General features: G+C 33.6%; 1 protein-coding gene across 2 annotated transcripts in view; it reads left to right on the forward strand.

The window, feature by feature from the left end:
* Pde9 (phosphodiesterase 9) overlaps positions 1-26516 on the forward strand; it is a 100720-nt gene that overhangs the window by 58595 nt on the left and 15609 nt on the right. For both annotated transcript variants that reach the window (XM_081973487.1, XM_081973488.1), the window contains 2 exons: positions 15745-15963; positions 24068-24195. In XM_081973487.1, coding sequence (XP_081829613.1) covers positions 15873-15963; positions 24068-24195 — 219 coding nt within the window. In that variant the 5' untranslated portion in view covers positions 15745-15872. The remainder of the gene's footprint in view (positions 1-15744; positions 15964-24067; positions 24196-26516) is intronic.

Raw genomic sequence — 26516 nt, forward strand, 5'->3', positions numbered from 1 at the left:
CTGTCGAAACTCGTTCGAAAGTGATCTGAAACTATGAAATTCAAAGTAGCTGCTAATTTGAAAAATTACACTGGAAATTTGTTTAAAGTTTCATGAAGATTTGACAGTTGAGACGTTAAGGAACACCACACCTTGATACTTACGTCACTTAATTCGTATTGTTTAAAAAATATAAATTTACCAACTTAAAGCAGATATTTGAAGATGGCAAAATAATAAAATGTACGAGGCAAAGTTGCAAATAGTGCATTTAGCAATTTAGTATGAATAAGGCTCGACATGCATTAATAAAACAGACAGTCAGAATACTCCGCTTCGTGCCACACCATGTAGTCGTCCCGAATTCTGCAACCCGCACCGGAATTGTAAATTAATTAAAACAGTAAACCATTTCTAAATTATAATAATCGCGATTGCCAAACCCTTTAAAAAGCTGCCCTCATCGATTAACAAATCCAAGTACAATCTATTTCATAATTTGAGTAGTTTGTGCATGTAAAAGGTACTTTAACAATTAAACAGAATGGAAGAAGAGGCATAATAGGACAAAACATGCATTAGCCTACCTATATGGACACCCATATTAGAAAGAAAGAAGAAGATTCTAAGAGTTTTAATATTTGCATTTGCTGAATAAAACTTCAGTGGCTTAACCACTCTAGCTCTTAATATTCCGTCTGGACCTCGGATTTAGTGCAAAATAATCTTTGAGAGTTCGACAATCCGCATTCAAATTGTAAATTGATCATGAAATATTCATACACTGATGTCCGCTGCTACGTTAATGCTAATTGAAAGAAGTGCCGGTTTGTGTAAAAAATATAAAGTTAAAAAGTATGGTTATAAGTGAATAACTGTCTACATTTTTGTGACTTTTCCCCTGTGATTAATATCGCTTTTACAGTGGTCCTAAACCATTCCCGACAGTTTATTGTTGGTTTTATTGATGTCCGAACCGGTGTCGGGAAGAGGTTAAATATAACCATAGTTTATTACCCTTGTATAACGTGTCATTTCGTCTCGCAATTTATTTAGCGCTAAAGTATCGACGTAAAGCCAACGCTATCTGATATAGAAGGGTAGTAGCCCCATTATCGGAGCGTTACACGGTTTTCTTTTTTTTATTCTTCCAGAGAAATAACAAGGTGGGAAATAAATTTGGCTGTCAATTTAAACCTCAGAGTTGGTTGTGTATCTGCGTAATAGTAAAATAGCAGTTATGCAACAAAAGATGAAGGGAACCATCAACACTTTTTACGCAAATCCCCCACTTCTTACTTTTTTCTCCTCAAATCATACTCGTTTTTGACAAAAAAAAACTCGTATTTCTTCGAATCTTTGATGCTGGAAATGGAATATCCTCAGCTTATTGCCCTCCTTAATGCAATTTATTAGGCTTTCCTATTCCTTGGAAATATTCCTATTTGCTGCCTTTCAAATATTGGAGGAGAATCTTTCCGTGAAACCCTCAATACATAGCCAGGACCGAATGGAAGTCATCTTTAAACTGCTCTCTTCTTGACGATTTATTGAAATCCGATTTACCATAGACGAGTGTAGGAAAACTTTTTGCTTTTACAAGCTCGAAAAGTTGTCCTAGTAACAATTTGTTTGGTAATAGTTCAAAAAGTAAAGAATTTATACAGGGTGATTCCAAAGTTGGTGCTTTCCTTTCACCTGCGAATAGGGCTTCAAAAAATAAGGTTTTTTTTCCTTTGACGCTTTTTCGAAATATGAACAATAACGAAGATACAGGGTGTCAAAGTTTTACTGAAAAAATAAAAATTTTATGATTTTGGCCAAACCACTTGAAGTAATTAAACAAAATTTTGTAGGTGTCAGTAGCTACATGGAAAGGAAATTTTCCAAGAAACAACAATTTTTTTGCGTTTACCAGTGGCGCGCGTATATTTTTTAAAAACATTTTCGAAAAAAAATATTACCCTACTAGTTTTTTTTTCAACATAAAATTTATTATTGAATTCCTTGTTCAATTCTAAAAGTAGCTTTCGAGTAAAAAAATAAAAACCATCTTAATGCGTGCCTAAAATTAAATGCTGTTTTAATTTAAAATGTCAAATTATTAAAACTTAGTTCAAAGGCGGCTGAAATCTTTTGTTTTTGTTTATGTCTGTTGATAAAGAATAACCTGTAGTTAGTTAAAATTAAATTTAAGTTATTCTTTATTTTGTTTTGTTTCAGTAAAATTTTGACACCCTGTATCTTCGTTATTGTTCTTATTTCGAAAAAGCGTCAAAGGAAAAAAAAGCTTATTTTTTGAAGCCCTATTCGCAGGTGAAAGGAAAGCACTTTTCACGTTTTTTTATTAGTAAATGTGGTCAAGAGAAAATACTGAAAATGATTTTCAGGTTTCTAAATTCACCGCTAGGGGCCGTTTCGATACCACTAAAATGAAAAATGTCCAAAAAATTTAAATGGAAAGGTATAGTAAAAATCTTATAAAAGTAATCCCCTATTCTCTACGAAGAATTTTCCTATTTAACTTTTTTTTCTCTCTCTTCAAATAAAGTGGTGGGAGTAGTCCAAAGTTTGCTTTGAAAGAAATGAAATATCTCGAAAACGGCAACTTCGTTTTTGCGGAATTTTAAAGAGCATTTTCTGTCCTGTGAAGTGTCCTAAAACAATGTTCCATTTAGTTTTCGGTCTTTTCGATAGAGGGCGTTTTTACAAAAATTGCACTTTCATCTTAATTATCTCGAAAAAATCAAATGCAATAATATAGCTTTCTATTACCTATTCCATAAGCAATCAGATTATCTATTGTTTTGTGAAAACTGCAGTACTCTATCTCTTTTGTAACACGAGATATTATTGAAAAATCGTTAAGAATATCCTTTTTACAGTTATAAACATCACATTATTAATCAAATTAGAATACTATATGTTGCATAGAGTTTGGTTATAATGGCAGTCATTAGTACACGCAATTCCGTTTAGATTCAGACAATAAAAAAATATTTTTTTTTCACATAACGATAGATAATCTGATTGCTTATAGAATAAGTAATAGGAAGCTATACCATTGCATTTGATTTTTTTGAGATATCTAAGATGAAAGTGCAATTTTTGTGAAAACGTCCTCTATCGAAAAGACTGGGACACTCAATGGGACAGAAAATGCTCTTTAAAATGCCGCAAAAACGAAGTTTCTACGATTAGCCGTTTTCGAGATATTTCATTTCTCTTGTCGATATCTTCACTAATCCAGATATCTTCAAAATCTTTAGCATCCTGTTACGTTGAAAGTAATTTGGTGTGACATTTGGCATTCTAAGATTTGTCCTAAATTTGGCGTAGTTTAGAAAGTTACTTGCAAATTGTCCAAACTGAAAGTACTATTTTGCTTCATTTGTGTAAATGTAAATTATCTGAGTAACTGACTAAAAACAAAATGAAGAACCAACTTTGTGTTAATTTTCTAACTTTTCACAGTTCAAAAAAATAATTGTGTAGTCAAAAAATTGTATTTTTAATAATTAAAAAGGTTTTTTAACGTCAATAAACTAATTTGGACAGTTCAAAGTTCAACCCATGTCAAGTGGGTTTAACCCAAAGGACTTTCCCTAAAGTTTTTCCAACACCCAAAAATTAATTACAAAGGTGTCGACCTTATTAGTGTTTAAGTGGATTTTGCTGTACCTCTTGGAATTGTGACTCTACAGATATGGCAACATATACTTGGATATTTGTCTTAAGGTAGAATTAATATGCAAGACACACGATCCATAAACGTTCTCAGGATTTCTCATTAACAAAAGGGTTTTAAGGGCAGTATCAGGTTTAGGACTTCGTGTAAACAGCGATAAGGGTATCAACGTCGGATTGTATTGTATAATTAGTCATTAATTGTCTTACGTGACCTTATCAAGTTGTTGTGACTCTATCTAATTAATTGATGAGAAAATAGATAATTACCTCTATAATCGAGAGTGGCTGTGATGTGAAAATTTCCTACTTTGTTAAAGTTGGCTTTTACGCGATTAAGCATCAAATTGATTGGTGCATAAATAGTTACACCTTACTTTCAGTAAAGTTTTGTTTTAAAACTGTTTAGATCGATTGGGTTGGAAAACTTTTTTTAAAGGTTTCAAGGCTAAATTCGGTTTTGCAATTAGGGTGAGATCGATTTAATGAAGAGTTATCGTTCGACAAAAACCGTCTAAAGGTTCAGACACGCATGTAAATTGATCCTGCCAAACCGATTGATAGGGTGGGATCAAGTGATTTATTTGTTCAAATTCGACAGTTTCACTACGTAAAATTACCAAAAGTCAAAATATTAAAGAGAATTTATTATAGAATGTTCTAGAAACCCACATTCTGTTCAGTATTAGCGTAAATCACAGCACTGTGTAGTTATAAACCTTGCCATAATACCGAGGTGTAGTATTCCTTAAAATGTCGCAAAAAATTCCTTGAAAGAGGCTTTATTTTGCTGAAAATACCACAAATTATTTGAAATATACAGATAATGCCTCAAAATACTCTCAAATGACATAAATACTTCAAAATGCCTCGTAACCTTCTCTACTTCTCTACTACTTATTGGTTTTATTTTTTCTCAAAACATGCACGAAAACGAATAATACTTATTGCAGAACGAGACATTTTAACACAATTTCTTTTAATATGAACGTGTTTTTTAATAATTTATTTCCATTAAACAACTTTTGTTTTACTCAAGTCAGCAAACAAGAAAACACAAACCTTATATTTTATACAGGGTGGTCCAGTTTTAAATGTCAATAATTCATCATGCGATAGCCCATCAACTAATAAGTTGACATGCATTATGTAATTTTTGTAAAAAATGCTTCCTCAAAAAGATACAGTCCCCGGAAGAGCAGGATTACTTAGTACCAAAATCTACTTGAAGTAAAGTAATAAGTAGTTTACTGAAATACTTTAAAAAATGAAATACTTGTGCAAAAGTAACTAGTATATTTTAAATAAAGTACCTGTACTTATTACTTAAAAAATGTCTATTAAAATAAGTAATACTTATTACTTATAATTTGTATTGGAAAGTTTTTATTGAATTTTTCAAGGAACTGAATCAAAGTTTTACAAGAGATACATCGATCTTTCTTTAAATTGAACAAAGAAATTTAAAAACTTAAATTTTGGTGTTAGAACGCTTATTTTGCACAAATCGAGGGATTTAAGACAATTTAAGAACCACTGGTGACAGTCTGGTGGATTCCTGCAAACTAAAATGTCAAAAACTGTTTGAGAACCACTGATTTCCCACTCATTTCACTCATAACATGCTATGGACCCTTGCCTAAATATTATTTTGTGTTAGAACGCTTATCTTGCACAAATCGATGAATTTAAGACAATTTAAGAACCACTGGTGACACTCTGGTGGTTTCCTGCAACCTAAAATGTCAAAAACTGTTTGAGAACCACTGATTTCCCACTCATTTCACTCATAACATGCTATGGACTCTTGCCTAAATCTTATTTTGGGTTAGAACGCTTATCTTGCACAAATCGATGGATTTAATACAAAATTTAAGAACCACTGGCCATTGGTGACAGTCTGGTGGTTCTCAGCAATCTAAAATGTCAAAAACTGTGTGAGAATCACTGATTTCCCACTTATTTCACTTATAACATGCTATGGACCCTTGCCTAAACCTTATTTTGTATTAGAACGCTTATTTTGCACAAATCGATGGATTTAAGACAATTTAAGAACCACTGGTGACACTCTGGTGGTTTCCTGCAACCTAAAATGTCAAAAACTGTTTGAGAACCACTGATTTACCACTCATTTCACTCATAACATGCTATGGACTATTGCCTAAATCTTATTTTGGGTTAGAACGCTTATCTTGCACAAATCGATGGATTTAATACAGAATTTAAGAACCACTGGCCATTGGTGACAGTCTGGTGGTTCTCAGCAATCTAAAATGTCAAAAACTGTGTGAGAACCACTGATTTCCCACTTATTTCACTTATAACATGCTATGGACCCTTGCCTAAACCTTATTTTGTATTAGAACGCTTATCTTGCACAAATCGATGGATTTAAGACAATTTAAGAACCACTGGTGACACTCTTGTGGTTTTCTGAAACCTAAAATGTCAAGAACTGTTTGAGAACCACTGATTTCCCACTCATTTCACTCATAACATGCTATGGACTCTTGCCTAAATCTTATTTTGGGTTAGAACGCTTATCTTGCACAAATCGATGGATTTAATACAAAATTTAAGAACCACTGGCCACTGGTGACAGTCTGGTGGTTCTCAGCAATCTAAAATGTCAAAAACTGTGTGAGAATCACTGATTTCCCACTTATTTCACTCATAACATGCTATGGACCCTTGCCTAAACATTATTTTGTGTTAGAACGCTTATCTTGCACAAATCGATGGATTTAAGACAATTTAAGAACCACTGGTGATACTCTGGTGGTTTCCTGCAACCTAAAATGTCAAAAAGTATTTGAAAACCACTGATTTTCAACTCATTTCACTCATAACATGCTATGGACCCTTGCTCAAACATTATTTTGTGTTAGAACGCTTATCTTGCACAAATCGATGGATTTAAGACAATTTAAGAACCACTGGTGATACTCTGGTGGTTTCCTGCAACCTAAAATGTCAAAAAGTGTTTGAAAACCACTGATTTTCAACTCATTTCACTCATAACATGCTATGCATCCTTGCTCAAACATTATTTTGTGTTAGAACGCTTATCTTGCACAAATCGAAGGATTTAAGACATGTATCTATGTCACTTAACAAGTTTTACAAACGTCATTCACATCACATAATGAGCATTCATTTTATAAGTATTTGTTTAAAATTTAATCAAAATTGCTCCAAAAACGGTCGGTAGCAAAAAAAAAAAAACGATTTTTTAAACTAAATTTTGGAGGAGTGTATCTTCCTTAGGAAACGTTTTTCAGCAAAATGACATAAAGCATGTCAACACATTTTTTGATGGACTATGGGATAGTGGATCATTGACATTTAAAACTGGACTGCCCTGTATAAACGAAAAACTAGACAAAAACATTGATTGACCATACAATTATTCCTCAAGAAAAAGGTATTCCAATCCTCAAAGTGGTCCATGTTTTTTACTCAGAAAAAAATTAAGTCGTTGCCACAAAATTTTTATACCGGTTTCGGCTCTTAAGCCATCATCAGACCTTAAAAGTCCAGAACTGGACGCAATCGTGTCTTGTGGTCAATATCTCTACACCATTTCCAAATATAGTTCAGAAAAGGCTAAGTGAGATTCAGAAAAGATCAAGCGTAATTCAGAATAACTGCAATTCAGAAACCATCAAGTACAATTCGGAAAAAATCAATTTTAATTCAGAAATCATCAAATGAATTTCAGAACGTTGAAAGGCAATTCCATAAAATACATTATCTGTGGATAAAATTACCAAAGCTGAAACTCCAAAATAAATTAATATACTTAATAATACAATGAATGCTATGAAAAAAATAACACAAATTAAACTGAATTGCAGTTAACAATTTCTGAATTACAGTTGCCGATTCTTAATTACGTTTGACCTTTTCTGAATCTTACTTGGCATTTTCTGAACTACATTTGGAAATGATGTAGAAATGGCATTAGACCGATTTTTTTCATTTTTTGACTACACCTCAATCACACCCTGTATTTTCGGATCGGTGGCAATTTTCAAAATGATCATTTAGGTCGAAATTATTAAAATCGAGTGAATTCAAGTTCTTTTTGACGAGCAGTTTAGATATGTGGCAAAGTGATTTAGTGCGAGTGCTTGTGCGTATTTTTTCATCTAAAAATACCGTTTTTGTGCCCATGCGATGTAATTTTCCCGAAGAAAATCGCCCAACCCTAATTAATTAAGACAACTAAATTAGCGCGAGTCGTAAACATGAAATTTATCGGTTTTCGAAAGAGCATTAGCGACGGGTTAATAATGGTAAATATGCCCTGCACTCCTTGAATTACTGTATCCCTATTTATAGTCTTTGCTTAATAGTTTCAACTATTTATGCTGTTTCTAGAAAAAATAGTATTGACTCACAAATTCCATACCATAGGATTCGCTCTGCTATTAATTATCGCTTTTGTCTTGAAGCGACCAGTACTAAATTAAACTGGACAGGCCGCAATGTCCCGGACAATCTCGTTCTCGAAACTGAAGTCAAGGTTACCGCAAAATTAGATAGCCCAACATGGACACACACAAACAATGTGGAACGTATTACACGAATCGGTTGATCTAAATTGCGCAAACGAAATTTAAGCTATTAGGGTTCGAGACTATTATTTACAAGAGACATTTGCCCTAATGGTTCACTGGATCAACAAAGCTTCAATCTTCAAGCTCTGGTCCGAGAAATATTATATCAATTTCTGAGGGGTAATTCACGCTTTTACCACCGAAAGTTAATCAACCAGAAAGTGCCCTAAGGGTTATCTTTAGCTCCGTTTCATCTCGGCTGCATTTAGTCTTACTGAAATTCGAGATAATAATTAAACAAACGGACTTTGATTTGGTGTTTCACAGCCTAATGTTAATTAATTGGTTTTGTGAAAGGAACAACCGGGAAACTACATTAATTGCTAAAGCTTAAAAATGAGTAGGATATTATTCATATTTCTAGTTTTAGCTTGCTTCTCTGACGACGAGCACGCCATTACCCTCACAATTACCTTTCATAAATATGCATTCCGAGCAGAAGAAATAAATGACGGAAATTTCCCTTTTGCGTATAAATCCTATTTTTGTACGTGTTTTGTGTGCGGAAAAGCACGATTTACCGACTCAAAAGACAATAATTATATTAAATTTTGTGATAAATGTAACGTGTAACTTTTGACGTAAATAAGATTGTAAGAATATTCAGAGTGATGACGGCTAGGAGTTACAAAACATTTTTAGTTTAATAAATCGTGGACTAAATATTTGATTTTTGAAATTCAGAAATCAGGTTGTGGGTTGTAAGGTGAGTTTTATACAGTGTGTCCTAAATAAGTAAGAGCTACAGAGTCGGTTAAATGGGGAAAGTTTTGGAGAATTTTATGTGAAATTTGTTTCCAAATATCTTTCTTCGTTTTCCGGAAAATTGGAAAAACATACAGCTCTTTAACAAGCTCCAGACATTATTAAGGCAAACTAAATAATACCAACATCAAGTACATCATTGAAAAAGACTTTTTAAGCGCTTTCCAAAAATTCAAAATGGCGGCCATACAAATTTACAAAGTTACCATCCATATCTCAGAAACCAATGACGATAGATTTTTTCTAATTACGTCATCGTGTTCTACGTAAAAAAGTGCCTTGATAATGTCTTAGTTTCAAAACTCTCTTTGGCTTTGTTAATGAGCAATTGTTTAAGATGCAGCATTCGACGTTTTCCCAATTTTCCGGAAAACGGAGAAAGATAATTTAGTTTGGAAACCGCATATAAATTTCACATAAAGTTCGCTAAAACTTTTCCCATGTAGAACCATTGACACACTGTATAATTTGCTTAACAGGGCAGTTGAGCAGCTATTACAGTTACATCTGTAAATATGTATTATACCAAATTTACAAACTTATATTTTGCACGTAACATCGTCCGAGTTCACTATATTAAGATCATATTTTACAGTTCTTGTCATTTGACACCTGATTTGTAAACATCACGAGATAATGAACATAAGTAATTTAAACTGCACCATGTGTGTTCTCTTCGAAAGAGAATACACAATAACCGATTTACCTAGTCAAATGTCGTGAAAAAAGAAGCGCAAAATTATGAAAATTGATCAAAATCACGAAAATTGGGATAAAAACTAAAAAATAGCAAAATTATGAAAATTGATCAAAATCACGAAAATTGGTCCAAAAACTAAAAAATGAGCAAAATCATGAAAATTGATCAAAACATGAAAATTGGTTCAAAAACCAAAAAATGAGCAAAATCATGAAAATTGGTCCAAAAACTAAAAAATGAGCAAAATCATGAAAATTGGTCCAAAAACTTAAAAATTAGCAAAATCATAAAAATTGATCAAAACATGAAAATTGGCCCTAAACTAAAAAATGAGCAAAATCATGAAAATTGGTCCAAAAACTAAAAAATGAGCAAAATCATGAAAATTGATCAAAACATGAAAATTGGTCCAAAAACTAAAAAATGAGCAAACAAATGAAAAATTATGTGTCAAATGGAATAGAACCGGAAAGTTGGTCGTAACATTCCAATTTAAAGTTGCAACCAAGCTCGATTAAACAAAATTCCTTCACACACATGTATACAGGCATGAAATGTATATAAATGTGAAAGCAACCATGATAGTTACAGCGTTAAATAGCTTTGTATTCATTTTAAGTTGGATTAATTTCTACTTAACAAGTTAGGAAATTCCCTGCCTTGATCACTTTGCATAATACAGTGCTCCCGATGAACACACGTTATTAAGCAAAGTAAACCTCTAAGATTGCATAAAATGTTAAAACAAATTCGCATAACTCGAGTAAATTTATCTTACACACCCCATTCTGCGAACATAAATTTGCAAGCCGAGTTTAAAGTTAAACTTCTCTAATTAAATACTTGTTGATTTGGGTTGGTGTACAAACTCAAATAACTTAGAGCTATTTACGTTTAGTGGAGCTAATATTAATCGGTCACCTTTTCAGATAAAGATTGTAAAAGCAGTGGGAAATGATAAGAGATCCGAGACAAGGCAAGCATGAACATGTACTATTGAACTTGAAATTGAGATTCAGAGGTCGTAAGGCGGAAAATAAATAGTCTGACGTCTGAAGTAATCTTGACGTAGTAAGTTATTATTCGTGACACGGAGAAGATTTTTTGGTTGTAGACACTTTAATTTTGGATACAATCTCTTTATTCATTTCCTTTGAGAATTTACAAATTTTAATCAAACATCCATCGAAACAGCCAAATCTAATTTCAACTTTTCAATTTGACCGACCGCGAGAATCTCTAACCGAATGCAATTCCCGATTACACGTACTTACTACTTGTGGGATTAAAATCAATATTTAACTTCCAGCTCTTTGATAGAAGTGAATTAAATTGCACTAACATTAAGTGAAGTAGCTTTTTCCCTTCACTTTTACCAGATGAATTTTGCTTTCCACTTCTATTAAAACTAAGAGAAAATAGAGTATGCGAGTAGTAACAAAAACAGTGTTTTCTTATATTATCAAACTAATCGCAATATTTTGCTATAAACCTTACAAAAACATCTGTCGTTACGAGGCAAGAGCTTTCAAGCTTTCTCATATCTTTTAGTAAAAGAAGTCCGCTCGGTTTCGTTCCACAATATGTTTTCGCGAAGTCTGAATAAACCTTCTCTAAGAGACAGCATAAGGAGCTTATCAAAAAGGTTTTTCAAGGTAGTTGACAAAGAAGAAATCAGCTGCTAATCAGACGCAACACTGAACACCGATTGAAAAGAAAGCTAGCTCGTTTATTGTTTGCTTTTGTCAAGATTGAGTAAGGATCAGTGATGAAATCAGTGTTTTTTAGAAACAACTAGTGAATTAATAGACGAAATCTAAATTGCTTGGCCACCGAGATACTCAGAACTAGATGCCTTAGACTTTTTACCACAAGGGAAAAAGAGGCTTTTAAGTGAGTTAAAGTAGATGAAATGAGCTAAATAATTTGTGTTGTTAGTAAACTATAGACTGTCCTGAATTTTGTTCTGTTTTTACAACTGATCATTTCCAAGTATTCACAACATTAATAACCGAGAAAGTGTCACAATCTGACAGCTCTTAATTTGGTTCCTATGATAGCTGGGAGGTTCCATCAAACCTTGAAATGTAGCTCGTAATTTTGGCTTTCTTTTACCTAAATACAATTTTCTTTAAAAAATCACATATAACCGAGATATTGGCCGTTAAATAGAGCAGTGCAACTGTCATAATTTGACAATTCTTAACTTGATTCTTGTGACAGCGAGCAGGTTCATTTAAAAGTGAAAAACTATAAAACAAACTATAAATTGCTAATTTTTAATACACCGGAACAAATTAAGTTGATCTAGAAGAAAATCAGTATCACATGAATTTAGTGTTTATAAAGAATTCTGCTGTCACATGACAAAAACTACAAAAACAAGTTTCTAAAGACAATCAATAGATCTTAAATGAAGTATCACTCAAGTCAACTTGTCACCTAAAACGTCCCATTTTGACGCTATAAAGATAACATAACACTAACAACAATACTAAAATTAGTCAATCTTAACTAATCCACTTTGACAGCTGGTAATTCTGTTATTTTGACACTTACAAGGTTGCAGTTTTTACCAAATTACAGAGTGGTTATACCTCTTTTACCCATCCTGTAACACTCAAGTCAAACTATCACCTAAAACCTCAAAGTTTGAGAGTGAAGACAACACTGCACTAAAATTTAATCAATCTGAACTAATCCACATTGACAACTGGTAATTCCGTTATTTTGACAGTTGCAAGGTTCCATTTTTGACTAAATTACAGGTTGGCCAATCTTTTTTGACCACCCTTTATCATTCAAGTCAAATTGTCAGCTGAAACGTCACAATTTGACGGTAAATACAACACTGCACTGAAATTAGTCAATTTAGAGTAGTTCACTTTGACAGCTCTTGTCTCGATTACTTTGACAGTTACAAGGTTTGGGTTTTGATCAAATTACAGCCTAGTTATAGTCAAAATTTTACCCTTTGAGAATGACGTCAAGCAGGTGAAAAAACAACTCCAAAATGATTTCAAAAGCTTCCAAAACAATCTAGAACAGTCTAAAAGCTTACAAAGCACTGTAGACACTACAAAATGCTTCCAATTATTCAAAATGCTTTCAGAACAGTCTATAAGCTTCCAGATGTTTTGGAAGTACTCCAAAATGATGTTTGAAGTTCTCTGGAAGCTTCTAGAGCAGTTGGAGAGCATTTGCATGTTTCTAAATTGTTTTGATAGCTTTTGGAAGGCTTTCGACTATTTCCAGAGCATTTGGAAGGTTTTTGAACAATTTAAAGAGCATATTGATGGTTCTAGACTGCTTTCTAGACATTTGGAAGCTTTTGAACTACTCTAGAAGCATACGAAAGCAATTCGACTGTTTTGGAATTCGCTGAAAGCTTCTAGACCAGTTGGAGATGAAATGAGCCAAATAATTTGTGTTGTTAGTAAACTATAGACTGTCCTGAATTTTGTTCTGTTTTTACAACTGATCATTTCCAAGTATTCACAACATTAATAACCGAGATATTTTACATGAAATAAACAGTGTAGCTGTACTTGAAGTGTCACAATCTGACAGCTCTTAATTTGGTTCCTATGATAGCTGGGAGGTTCCTTCAAACCTTGAAATGTAGCTCGTAATTTTGGCTTTCTTTTACCTAAATACAATTTTCTTTAAAAAATCACATATAACCGAGATATTGGCCGTTAAATAGAGCAGTGCAACTGTCATAATTTGACAATTCATAACTTGATTCCTGTGACAGGGGGCAGGTTCATTTAAAAGTGAAAAAATAGCCCAAAACTTCTGCTTTCTTTTGTCAGGACAGAGTTTTTATGGAAAAATACCAATAACTGAGAAAACTAGCCTAGAGCACTTTTCTGCACACCAACGTTAAATACAAAACTACATCTTCTATAGATTTCGAAGGTACAGTGCGTTTCTCATAAACTTTAACTATCCCAAAAAAGATGGTTTTTCCAGTTGGTCCCTGGTAAATATTTTTTTTCCAGGAGAAATCCCCCCAAAAAAAAATGTCCACAAAATACCTCAAAGAAAAAAAATCATGTATTTTTTGGGGAAAATCCCCTATTCTGCCTTTTTGTTTTGACTTTTGACATAATTTACGACGTTGACGTCTTAATTGTGGTTAGGTTGACTTTTGTTTTTGTAGGTTAGGGTCAAAGGAATATTGCTGGCATGTTTCAATGACGTTTAATAGAGAAGAATACACATTTGACAAAGGCAATTTCTTAACGTTCATTGGTCAATAACTTACGTCATACTGGCGGGCTTTTTAATAAAAGAAATCATGGAAATTTACAAACAAATTGATAACTGAACACAAATTTTTAACAAACTTACCTAAATCCGCTACATCAATTTATAACTAAACCAGCTTATAGCTTTATTAAATTAAATAGTTTTCAGCTGCCAGCAACTGAAATAAACAGCGCAAAAGGCCTTAATTAGCAAAACTTGACTTGGGCTCTCGGCTGAGAGATAAATTTACTCAGATTATGTTAAATTATTTTGACGTTTGCTCATTCCGTGTAATCTCTGGGATTTTTTTCGTATTAGATTCGCTGAATTCGTTGCTAATAACCTGTACTGTTATTAAAACAAACTGAAGCTTTTAAGAAAGTTATGCAATAGTTCGAACAAACCACAATCAAGAACGCTAAACTTTCTCCGAACTAATAAAAATTACTTTCGCCAAATGCGCAACGACGTTACGACTAACTTTTCTCATTACATTAAATTCCTAAAGGATTTTCGAGGAATTAAAAAGCCGTTCCCGTTTTAATAATTCCGAATTTCCATGCGGCATTAAATCCCAAAAATACATTCAAACCAATAATACGAAAATTCAAATTAACTTTCAGTTTTTTTGTGGCTTAATATCAGAAAAAGGACAAACGAAAAAATATCTCATGCGTAACGTTATTATTACACACGGCTTAAAGGGATTCCTCAAACTTTTCACGTTTTACCCTGACAGATAATCAAAAACACACGAGAGAACATTTCGCCTCTGTTTTATTTAATCGTTTTCATCCGGTATTTTCGGGATATGTGGAAACATAAAATATTCACTAAACTGGAAAATCGTTGCCTTAGCTCCGTTACATTTTGTGACTGAGTGTTCTGTTGTACACGCTTTTTCAACTTTAACAAGATAAACCAAAATCTTGGAAAGCTGGAAATCTGTTAATTAACGACCGTTTTTAATGAGGTTTATTAATAATTTTAGTTGCGGACATTATTCGAAATGACAAAGTTGTCGTTTTGTTTGATGGGTCCAATATTGGAATAAAAATGGACTGAAAAACTTTAAAAAATAACCTCCAAAAAGATGGATAATGAAAGCAAACCAGTTAGAAGTTAACACCAAAAAAATAGCCTGACATTTCAAATTATCGTTTACTTGAAATTTACGATGTTTACGTCTTAAAAAAGGGTCAAACTGGAACATTTTGGTGGTGTGTAATTTAAACAAATGGTTGCCGTATCTCAATCACCGCACTTTAATCAAGCTGAAAAAATGCCCATTCCTCATATCACTTATATAAACAGCAATCAGGGAGAAATGAATAAAGCATCACTGGACGTTTCTACTCTCTTATTTAAGAAAATTCCAAGAAATAAACTTCTAACAGCGCTAAACTAAATGAATGTTTGTATGAGTAACCGAAATTTGTTGAATTAATACCTCCATGATGTTTTCAGGAAGTAAAAGTACTAGAGAATTCAAACCATCTCAAAGACTGACAACATTGTGATTAATCAGCACTGTTTTTAAGTGTCAGCGTAAGATGTCCTCCAGCCGCCATTTTACCTTACGCCAATCTCCTGGAGGACAAACAATGTGTAGTTTTTTAGACTTTCTGGCAACAATGCTCCATTTTTTCCATTGTGACATTGTTTTTTGTATGTATTAGGATCTTTATGTAAATTATCTGATAATTTTTTTGTTACTAATTTTATTAATTTCAGAATGTCCATCCACCAGGCTGAGTTAACGGTTCCAGTGGTACCAATCGAGCGGTTTGTCGATAACATTGAAGGTTCCAGCACACCGAGGCCCCTCGCACGATGAGCGGCCATCAGAACCTTAAGGGCTCATGGACCATTACGTCACGGTTTATTTTAGGGTGGGGCAGCGCGTTGAGACGGCGCTGTTTAGGCACAACACGCCTGCCGATCAAGTGAAGGGTAAGTAAAAAATCTGTTTGTGATTGGTTAAAAAAAAAGCAAGCCGAAGGCTTTTGACCAATTACGCAAATGCTACAGATGTAGACTCAGCATGAACGATATAGAAGAGAAACATTTTTACTCATCACTGTGTGCCAAACAACTTTCAGCAACATTCCTAAGGAGAAAGTTTAAATGTCTATAATTAATTAAAACTTCTTCTCATGTGACCATAATATGTTTTGTGAAATGTAATGTCACGTGATATTGGGACTGATCTTATTTATTTTGACTGTAAAAAGAAATAAACTGTAAATTGCTAATTTTTAATACACCGGAACAAATTAAGTTGATCTTGAAGATCAGTATCACATGACTTTAATGTTTATAAAGAATTCTGCTGTCACGTGACAAAAACTACAAAAACAAGTTTCTAAAGACAATCAATAGATCCTAAATGATGTATCACTCAAGTCAATTTGTCACCTGAAACGTCCCATTTTGACACTATAAAGATAACATTGCACTAAAATTAGTCAATCTGAACTAATTCACATTGACAGCTGGTAATTCCGTTATTTTGACAGTTGCAAGGTTCCATTTTTGACTAAATTACAGGTTGGCCAATCTTTTTTGACCACCCTTTATCATTCAAGTCAAATTGTCAGCTGAAACGTCACAATTTCACGGTAAATACAACACTACACTGAAATTAGTCAATTTAGAGTAGTTCACTTTGACAGCTCTTGTCTCCATTACTTTGACAGTTACAAGGTTTGGGTTTTGATCAAATTACAGCCTAGTTAATCCTCTTATGACCAACTTGTAACACTCCAGCCAAATTGTCACCGAAAACGTCACAATTTGACACTAAAGACAACAATGCACGAAAATTAGCCAATTTGGACTAGTCCAATATGAAAGATGGTAATTCCGTTATTTTGAATGTTACAAAGTTCCAGTTTTGATCCAATTGTAGCCTAGTTAATCCTCTTTTACTTACCTTGTAACAGTTAAGTCAAACTGTCACCTGAAACCTCAAAGTGAGACGGTAAAGACAACACTGCACTAAAATTTAATCAATTTGAACTAATTCACTTTGACAGCTGGTAATTCCGTTATTTTGACAGTTGCAAAGTTCCATTTTTGACTAAATTACAGGTTGGCCAATCTTTTTTAACCACCCTTTATCATTCAAGTCAAATTGTCAGCTGAAACGTCACAATTTCACGGTAAATACAACACTGCACTGAAATTAGTCAATTTAGAGTAGTTCACTTTGACAGCTCTTGTCTCCATTACTTTGACAGTTACAAGGTTTGGGTTTTGATCAAATTACAGCCTAGTTATAGTCAAAATTTTACCCTTTGAGAATGACGCCAAGCAGGTGAAAAAACAACTCCAAAATGATTTCAAAAGCTTCCAAAACACTCTAGAAACATCAAAATGCCTCTAAAGCAGTCGAATCGCCTTCCGAAAGCTTCCAAATCAATCTAGAAGCTTTTAGAACAGTCTAAAAGCTTACAAAGCACTGTAGACACTACAAAATGCTTCCAATTATTCAAAATGCTTTCAGAACAGTCTAGAAGCTTCCAGATGTTCTGGAAGTACTCCAAAATGATGTTTGAAGTTCTCTGGAAGCTTCTAGAGCAGTTGGAGAGCATTTGCATGTTTCTAAATTGTTTTGATAGCTTTTGGAAGGCTTTCGACTATTTCCAGAGCATTTGGAAGGTTTTTGAACAATTTAAAGAGCATATTGATGGTTCTAGACTGCTTTCTAGACATTTGGAAGCTTTTGAACTACTCGAGAAGCATACGGAAGCAATTAGACTGTTTTGGAATTCTCTGGAAGCTTTTAGACTAGTTGGAGAGCATTTCCAAGTTCCTAAACTGTTTTGAAAGCTTTTGCAAGACTTTTGACTACTTTTGGAGCATTTGGAAGGTTTTTGAACAATTTAATGAGCATATTGATGGTTCTAGATTGCTTTCCAGGCATTTGGAAGCTTTTGAACTACTCTAGAAGCATACGAAAGCAATTAGACTGTTTTGGAATTCGCTGAAAGCTTCTAGACCAGTTGGAGAGCATTTCCAAGTTCCTAAATTGTTTTGAAAGCTTTTGCAAGACTTTTGACTACTTTTGGAGCATTCGGAAGGTTTTTGAACAATTTAATGAGCATATTGATGGTTCTAGATTGCTTTCCAGGCATTTGGAAGCTTTTGAACTACTCGAGAAGCATACGGAAGCAATTAGACTGTTTTGGAATTCTCTGGAAGCTTCTAGACTAGTTGGAGAGCATTTCCAAGTTCCTAAACTGTTTTGAAAGCTTTTGCAAGACTTTTGACTACTTTTGGAGCATATGCTTTGAAAAATGAGTGACCATGCGAGTTTCAGTTGACATCTGGAAACTGTTTCTTTTCGTACTCGAAAAAAAGCAGCACATTTAGAATTAGCATTTGGGCCTTCTCATTGTAGCGCAGCATTTTTATACCTTTGATATTCGTTTAAATCAAAGTGACAGTAAATGTCAACGTTTTTAATTTGACAGGACGACAAAATTAACAACGAGCCTTTTTTGCTAAAATTGTTTATTTCACATGTTTGATATGCGAGAAACAAACATGTAAAAAGATGACGTCATTCTCAAAAGGTAAAAATCCAACTATAATCCTCTTTTGACCACCTTGTAACACTCCAGGCAAATTGTCACCTGAAACGTCACAATTTGACACTAAAGACAACAATGCACAAAAATTAGCCAATTTGGACTAGTCCAATTTGAAAGCTTGTAATTCCGTTATTTTGAATGTTACAAAGTTCTACTTTTGATCCAATTGTAGCCTGGTTAATCCTCTTTTACTTAACTTGTAACAGTTAAGTCAAACTGTCATCAAATTTAATAAATTATCAGCTGTGAATTGCCAAATTATCTTAATACACCGGAACAACTGAGATTAAGTTGATCTAGAGGATCAGTAGCACATGAGTTTAGTGTTCACAAAGAATGCTGGTGTCACGTGACAAATAATATATCCGAGTGGAGTTTTAAAGTTATTGTTTCATGCACTTTTGATCCAAATTGTACATTATACTTGACTTTATGTATCAACTTTGACCTGCTCAAAGCACACTCACATTTAACGAACCACTTTACTAAATTGCTCCTATAACAATTTATAACTCCTTTATTTGTCCCCAATGTTGGCTATTTTCTCCCCCAAGTAGAGTCAAAATTCAAATAAAAATATATTTCCCAAAAAATCACAATAAATTCATCTGAAGTCTCGTAGACCCTTAAAGGAACTGAAATTGAGTAGCCTGGGAGTTTTTTTTTCCTGTCGGCTCCTGTCCCTTTAAATTAACCAGCCATTCATCAAACCCTTTTGAATCAGACTGCTTGAAATCGAGTGCTTGATTGATGATGTTCGTCTCTAATTTCACTGGTTGTCAAGCGGAAAGGTCATGAATTTGCTTTGACTTTTTCAAACGGAATTTATTTAGTTTAGTATTTGATAGGGTCAAACTTTTTTCGTCAGTTTAAAAATTGTGGCATTATCAATGTATGTTTTCATAATTTAATTGTGTATGACTCCCACTTGTGTATAAAAATTAACATTCAAATAAAATCAACTAAGTTATCGTACATTTTTTTTATTGTCAGTCAAAACTCACAAGGCAACAAAAAGTTTCTCTTTTTGAGTAAACTGACACGGGCGCTTAACTAAAACGGCAAATTTATGTAAACTCGAGTGTACTGATTTGCAATTTTTATGGCTGTTTTGAAGTCGGTGGTTTTCTCGGAGTTTTGCCCGAAATGAAAAATTCATCTCTACAACGGGAAATCGGTTTCTAATGCGTGTTTATGGAGGTGGAAAACGTTTGAGCGTTGCTGGAAAAGGTTTTGAGCTACGATTTTACAACTTCCAGTCGGACATATTGTATATTTAAAGTGACTTTCCGGGAATATTGCCGTCAGAGTTTTGCCAGAAATTATTTTCGTAATAATCTTCCGAACAAGATGATACGGCTGCTATAAATCAGCAGCTGCTGCTCCGAATAACCAGACAAAGGAAAAACAAAAAATGTGATTTTTTCTGCTTAAAGTGAAAAGAGAATGTTTACTTTGGTAAAGTATAAGATTAGTAGGTTCTGATTGGCCGTCAAAACCAGCTAAAATTTCCACAACCATACAAAGTTCGGGGAATTGAGTGTAAACATTGTTAGCGAATGAGGAAGCAATGGGAAAAAAGAAAATCACCCGAACAAGCTGAAATATTAAATGTCCATTCAATATTTGAACAGACTATAAAAGCAATTATTCCCAATCGACTGATTCTGTTACGGAATTTAATATAAGTAATAATACAATCTGACTGTTATTACTTGAACAGGAAAATTTTTGAACGGATATTAAAAAAAATTAATATCGCTTCAAATTTGCGTTTTGGCTGAAAACAACAAAAATTCAGGTTGATTAACCTTTCAAGTTTGCCGCAGTGCCTAAGGGAAAAGGTGGAAAATCCAAAGTTGTTTTACCACGTGAGGTGAACGTAAATAAAACACGGTTACACCTAGAAACAGAAGTAAGGGTAATACATTATACAGTGTTTCCGGAATTTTGGTCAGAGAAAATAAATAATAAATAATTAAAATGATGGTCCGGCAATTTTTTTGCTTTATTACAAAGTCAGTAGGTTAGGTTACATCTAGTTAGCTAATGCTGTAACTTGTAATTTATACAAAAAGAAGATTCAAGTAACCACAAGAAGCCAATTACAGTCGTAGAAAATGTCAAAAAATCTGAAAATTTCGGACACAAACTGTGTAGAATTAACAATTGGCTCATCCCACATATTTTTTAATTTCATATTTGATTAGGATGCAAAAAAATATGAAATACGTATTTTATTTTTAACAAGAATTAAATAAAATGATTCAATGATGTATGACGTAGACGGTTTTTGACCAATTAGGTGCGAGGAGCCACTTTTATCATCAGCTTTTTCTAGGCCACGCTTTCGTGTTGCCAGTTTGTAAACTTTTACCGATTCAAATTAATCTTGACAAATTAGAAACGATAAATGACGGTCTTTTTTCTATGAACATCTCAGTGTTTACAGTTTTTAAGTTTCTAACAATAACACTAGACTAAAGACATTATGTCAAATTGTGTGTATTGTGTCGTGCTATAAAACGTGTTATTTGGCAACATTGCGCTCTGCGGACTTCACTCGTGACTTGACTTTGAGGTTATAAATCAGACGCTGTCAACTGTCAACCATCAGACAGCCATAGCCAATTAAACTGCTGAAAGTCGTCCACGTCATATACGCGGCAAAACCGTCCATTTGAATTTATTTACGCATTTTCAAAGTCCTGTAAATTACCAAAAAACCTTCTATTTGTAGTATAACTACAAATTCCGATATTTCAGACTAAGCTTCCCGATTTATATGCATTGAAACGCAGTTTTACGTTATGTGAGATGGGCCACCGCCTACTATACTAGAAAGCCTAGAAGGTGCTTGTCAAAAATTCCAATATGGCGGTGACAGTTTGCGTTTGTTTGTATTGTGGAAATTGAGTTTTTTGAGGATTAGATGAATTTTTACGGTTTAAAATCAACACTTGAGGTTATTTGCGTAAGTTATTTTTGTTTGCTGTCGTTCATAAGTTTTTCAAGCCACATTGTAACAGCAATTCAGGAAAAAGCCCAACCGTGTCAGTTTTTTACTTTACAAAAAACCGGATCTAACTCAACAGTGGTGGAACACTTTGAAGTGAGATGATTTTTCTTCAACAATATACTCAATGGTAGGTACAAGTGCTTTCCAGTACAGTAAACTTATTAAGTACTTGTTATATGCACAGGTATGTGAGTTACATTTTAAAGCATCCTTCATTGTGAGAGCAATAAAAATAATTTTGAATGAATGTTCTTGGTAATAACATAGAACCATTTATCAGTTTTGCTTACCTAGTTTCAAGGATTTACAGATTTTCTTACATTGAACAGTGTTTAAACTAGTTTGTTGTGTGTTGTACTTTCCAGGACAAATATAGAACATCAATATGTTTAGGCTGGACTTGATTGTGTATAAAAAAGCTCTATCTATACATATCTGGATCAGGAATGAACTTTTTTGATTTTTCACTCACAACTTTGCATCTTCATCACTGCATCTGCATACGTTTGTGTATAAAACATTTTAGGCTTTCTAGTATAGAGGGCGGTGGATGAGCCCATTGAGAAAATTTCAAATTGACTGTCAATATTTTGATTATGAGTAGAATTGGAAAATTCATTTTCTTAATCTGTTTACTTACTTAATGGACTTTTGAAGGAGAACTTTCAAGGTTTATGGTCATTTGGGGTGGATTTTGACAGATGTCACCTTGGTGCCGTAAACCATCTAAATGGTGCTTTAAACGCCACAACTGTCAAAAACACACCCATAAACCTATAAAATATCTAATAAAGCACTTTCTGTGCAATTTGGTGGCTTTCATATTTGCTTGATGGATTTATGGAAATTTGGTCTTGATTTTGATAGATGTCATTTTAGTGACTAAACTACAACCTAAGTAGTCGATTAGACGTCACGACTGTCAAAAACAGATCGATCAAATGTGTTTTTTTAGTTTTATAGCTTGATGGCGCAAGTTGTCACGTTTGTCAGTGCAATGATAACAGTCGAACCTGTCAGAAGTGACGATTTTATAAATGTCAATTGAAAAGCCCAATTTTCGGTCAATTAAAAGATTAACCTTCTCCGGATATTTTAAAACGTTTTTAGAACATTTTTGGAATATTTTCAGGAAGGTTATTCTAATAAATTTAAAAAAAAATTAATTAAACCTTAAAACGGCATATTATTAAACAATTTTGCCAAATTATAACTCTGTATCTTTTACTATTTGCCAGATTTCCATACTTGCACTTATTTTGATCTAATGGGCCTATCCCACATATCATAAATTTTTGTTTTAATGACTGGAATCGAAAGAATAGGATCAAAAAACTAATTTTTCATATTCTTGAAGAAAAAACTATGGTCGTAAATGTTCCTACATTAGTTTGAATTTGTCCATTAAATTTAAAAGATCTGTTTTGGCGCGCATGTGGCGTACGTAATTCTGGGCGATTTTATTGGCTGTTGCACGCCATCTGTTTCACTTCTTGTCGCTGATTGGTTGATAGTGTAATACGTCACCGGCGGCGGGCGTTTTAAACATGAAATTAATGTAGTTTTTATCATCATTTTTTTTCTATTTAGACTTAATATTTTTGAAAACAAAAAAATACGGGTATAATATTTTCAATCCGTCTTTGTAGTTATGAAATAAAAAAAAATTGTGGGACAGGCCCATTACAGTTTTAAAAGCAAAATAATCGAGATTTACTGAGACATTTATCAACAAATACCTAATTGACTTAGTAAACATAATAATTAATCCGATTGAAGGTAAAATAACCTGGTTGTTTACAGCTCCCCCAAGCCAATTTGACGATTCTCATTATGTACCGGTTTTTCGTTGGCATCCTGAATAATTTTAATTATATTTTGCCCCATTTAATTCTCAAACCAGCATGAAACATCGCTCGTTTCGTAATTTTAATAACGCTTTCCCCATACACAGGCGTTTAAAGGGAAACATTTTCCATATTGGAAATTATCCCGTAGTGTTGCGTAAATGAAAATTGCATTAACTATAATTAACTACACTGTTCCAGTTTTGGTGTTATTTAAAAAGGGCTTTAACGTAAAAAGTGCATTATTTGATCAAAGTGATGCTCAAACTCGGCCTGTTCCCGTCAGATCCGTTTTATCGCGGATTGGACCTTTTATAAAACGTTTATCCAGCTCCCTTTTGCATGACTTTGTTTATTCTGTTTCGATCCGTTTGGGATTGCCTTTTGAATAAGTTTTTTTCCTCAACAAAACCGGATCTCTTTACCATCAATTGAATATTTAAAACAGCTTATATTTGTATGGTATTTCGGTCCGATTGCCACATTTAAATTTTACCGTTTTGCATAGCGGAATAATTTAACTTGTGTATTTAATTAATGGTTTGGTTGGTTGCGTTATTCTAATCTACTGATTGGTTTGTTTTCGTTTTCAGCCATTTTTCGATCTGCGGCAGAAGCTGGTCCAAGTGATATTCTGAAATTGTATAACGCTGCTGGTCAGCTGCTCAATATCAGTGCGGACCTACTTCCAAACACACGAGAAACACCCTATTCCTTACAAGTAAGTATTTTTTTATTATACTTAACAGAAAATACTACATTTTCAACTGTTTATAATAGTATATTATTCAACGAGCTTTTTATGATAGCCATTAATCCCTAAAGGGGGTGTTTACGTCACGAGCCGCAGGCGAGGGACGCAAATCTCCCGTGGGATTAATGGCCATAAAAAACGAGGATAATACTATAGTTTGTCCACGACCACTGTCCATTACCACTAATGCCAAGTGCAGGCAAATTAGAAGTTGATACTCTTTTATGTAGATAATAAATAATATAGGTAATCTCTCAAATCCGCCATAACAACTGAAATGTCAAACTCGATACGATTAGGATCGCGTTTAGAATGGCCGTCGGTGTACAAGTCGTGACAGAATTTCGGCTGCGCCTCACACGAGAATTTGTCACGCGCGCACGGAAAAATCCTCATTTCTGTACTGGTAATGAAATATACTATTTCTTACTATGAAAAAAATGAAAGTTAATTAAATCTGAAAGTTACTATGATGAAGTAAATATAGCAAATTGTTACTGCAATTGATGGCTGCTTAAAATACCAATAAAACTATGAAACCAGTATTAAAATCCAAGAAGTAGAGACTATTCATATGGTGTATTCGATTGACTTACTCTGACGGAAGAGAACAATAAATGGCCGCTTAAAATCGCCCATCTTTTTCTGACATATTGTAATTTGTCGATGAAAACAAAGAAAACTAATAAAACCTCGCCATTGTTGCTCTCATGTCGATCTGACGATGTAAATCGAAAACGCTAAAAGATTAATGACCAATGGCTCTCTGTACGTATGTAATTTAGTTAAGTATATTTTATGAAACGTCAATCTAGAAAATCTATAAGTCTAGAAGTTTCTGCTTCGCCATTGAAATTCAATTTCCAAACATTCATTATAGGTTTGTTCCAACCGGTAGTACTATTACCGTCATTTTATTGTCAGTAAGAGCGTTAATGCGGCTGCGTGAACAAAGACAGTGAAATCACTTTTAAAAACTGATAAATTGCAGTTGAAACATTTTCTAAACTATTGATAGTTAAACGATAGTAGTGAATGAATTTTTGGTTACGTCACCTACATTTTACATTTTTTGCCTCAAAAAATCGGATTTTGCACATATTTGCAGTTTGATTTATATTTTCATGGTCACGTGACTATTTTTGACTAGTGCCGCCATTGCTTTCCCAAAATCACGTGACATGTATTTTACAATTTAAACTTTTAGCACTGTCAAAATTTTTTACTACCTTTTTTATGGTCACGTGACTGTTTTTCACTAATGCCACTTTGCCTTTGTAAAGTTGCCAGTCAAAAATTGCATTTTTATTCACGTGACGTGTATTTTACTGTTTAAGCTTTTCCAATAATTATCTAAATTAGATTTAGTAAATTTTTACATTTGAAACTACATGTTTATAGTCACGTGACTGTTTTTAACTGTGTCACTTTGCCTGTACAGAGTTGCCAGCTTAAAAATTACAATTTTTTAGTTGAGTGACTTGTATTTTACGATTTTTGCCTCCGTAACTGCTTAAATCGGTATTTGATCATTTTTGTAAATCAGGCTACTTTTTTTAAGGTCACGTGACTGTTGTTGCCGAGTGTCACTTAGCATATACAGTGCTGCCAGGGCATAAATTACATTTCCTAAATCACGTGACGTGTATTTTACCATTAAAACTTTTACGAATGTCTAAATCTAATTTTGCAAATTTTTACAGTTCAAACGACCTTTTTAATGGTCACGTGACTGTTGTTGACTAGTGTCACTTGGCATATACAGTGCTGCCAGGACATAAATTGAATTTCCAAAATCACGTGGCGTGTATTTTACCATTAAAACTTTTACGAATGTCTAAATCTAATTTTGCAAATTTTTACAGCTCAAACGACCTTTTTTATGGTCACGTGACTGTTTTTCACTAGTGCCACTTTGCCTTTATAATGTTTTTATTCACGTGACGTATATTTTACTGTTTATAAGCTTTTCCAATAATTGTCTAAATTAGATTTAGTGAATTTTTACATTTGAAACTACATGTTTATAGTCACGTGACCGTTTTTAACTGTGCCACTTTGCCTGTACAGAGTTGCCAACTCAAAAATTACCATTTTTTTGTTGAGTGACTTGTATTTTACGATTTTTGCCTCTGTAACTGCTTAAATCGGATTTTGAACATTTTTGTAATTCAAACTACCGTTTTTATGGTCACGTGACTGTTTGCCTAGTGTCACTTAGCATATACAGTTGTTGCCTAGTGTCACTTAGCATATACAGTGCTGCCAGGGCATAAATTGCATTTCCA

Source organism: Ips typographus, linkage group LG2 (genome assembly GCF_016097725.1).
Source record: "Ips typographus isolate SLU linkage group LG2, UJ_Ityp_2.0, whole genome shotgun sequence".
Taxonomy (NCBI): Eukaryota; Metazoa; Arthropoda; class Insecta; order Coleoptera; family Curculionidae; genus Ips; species Ips typographus.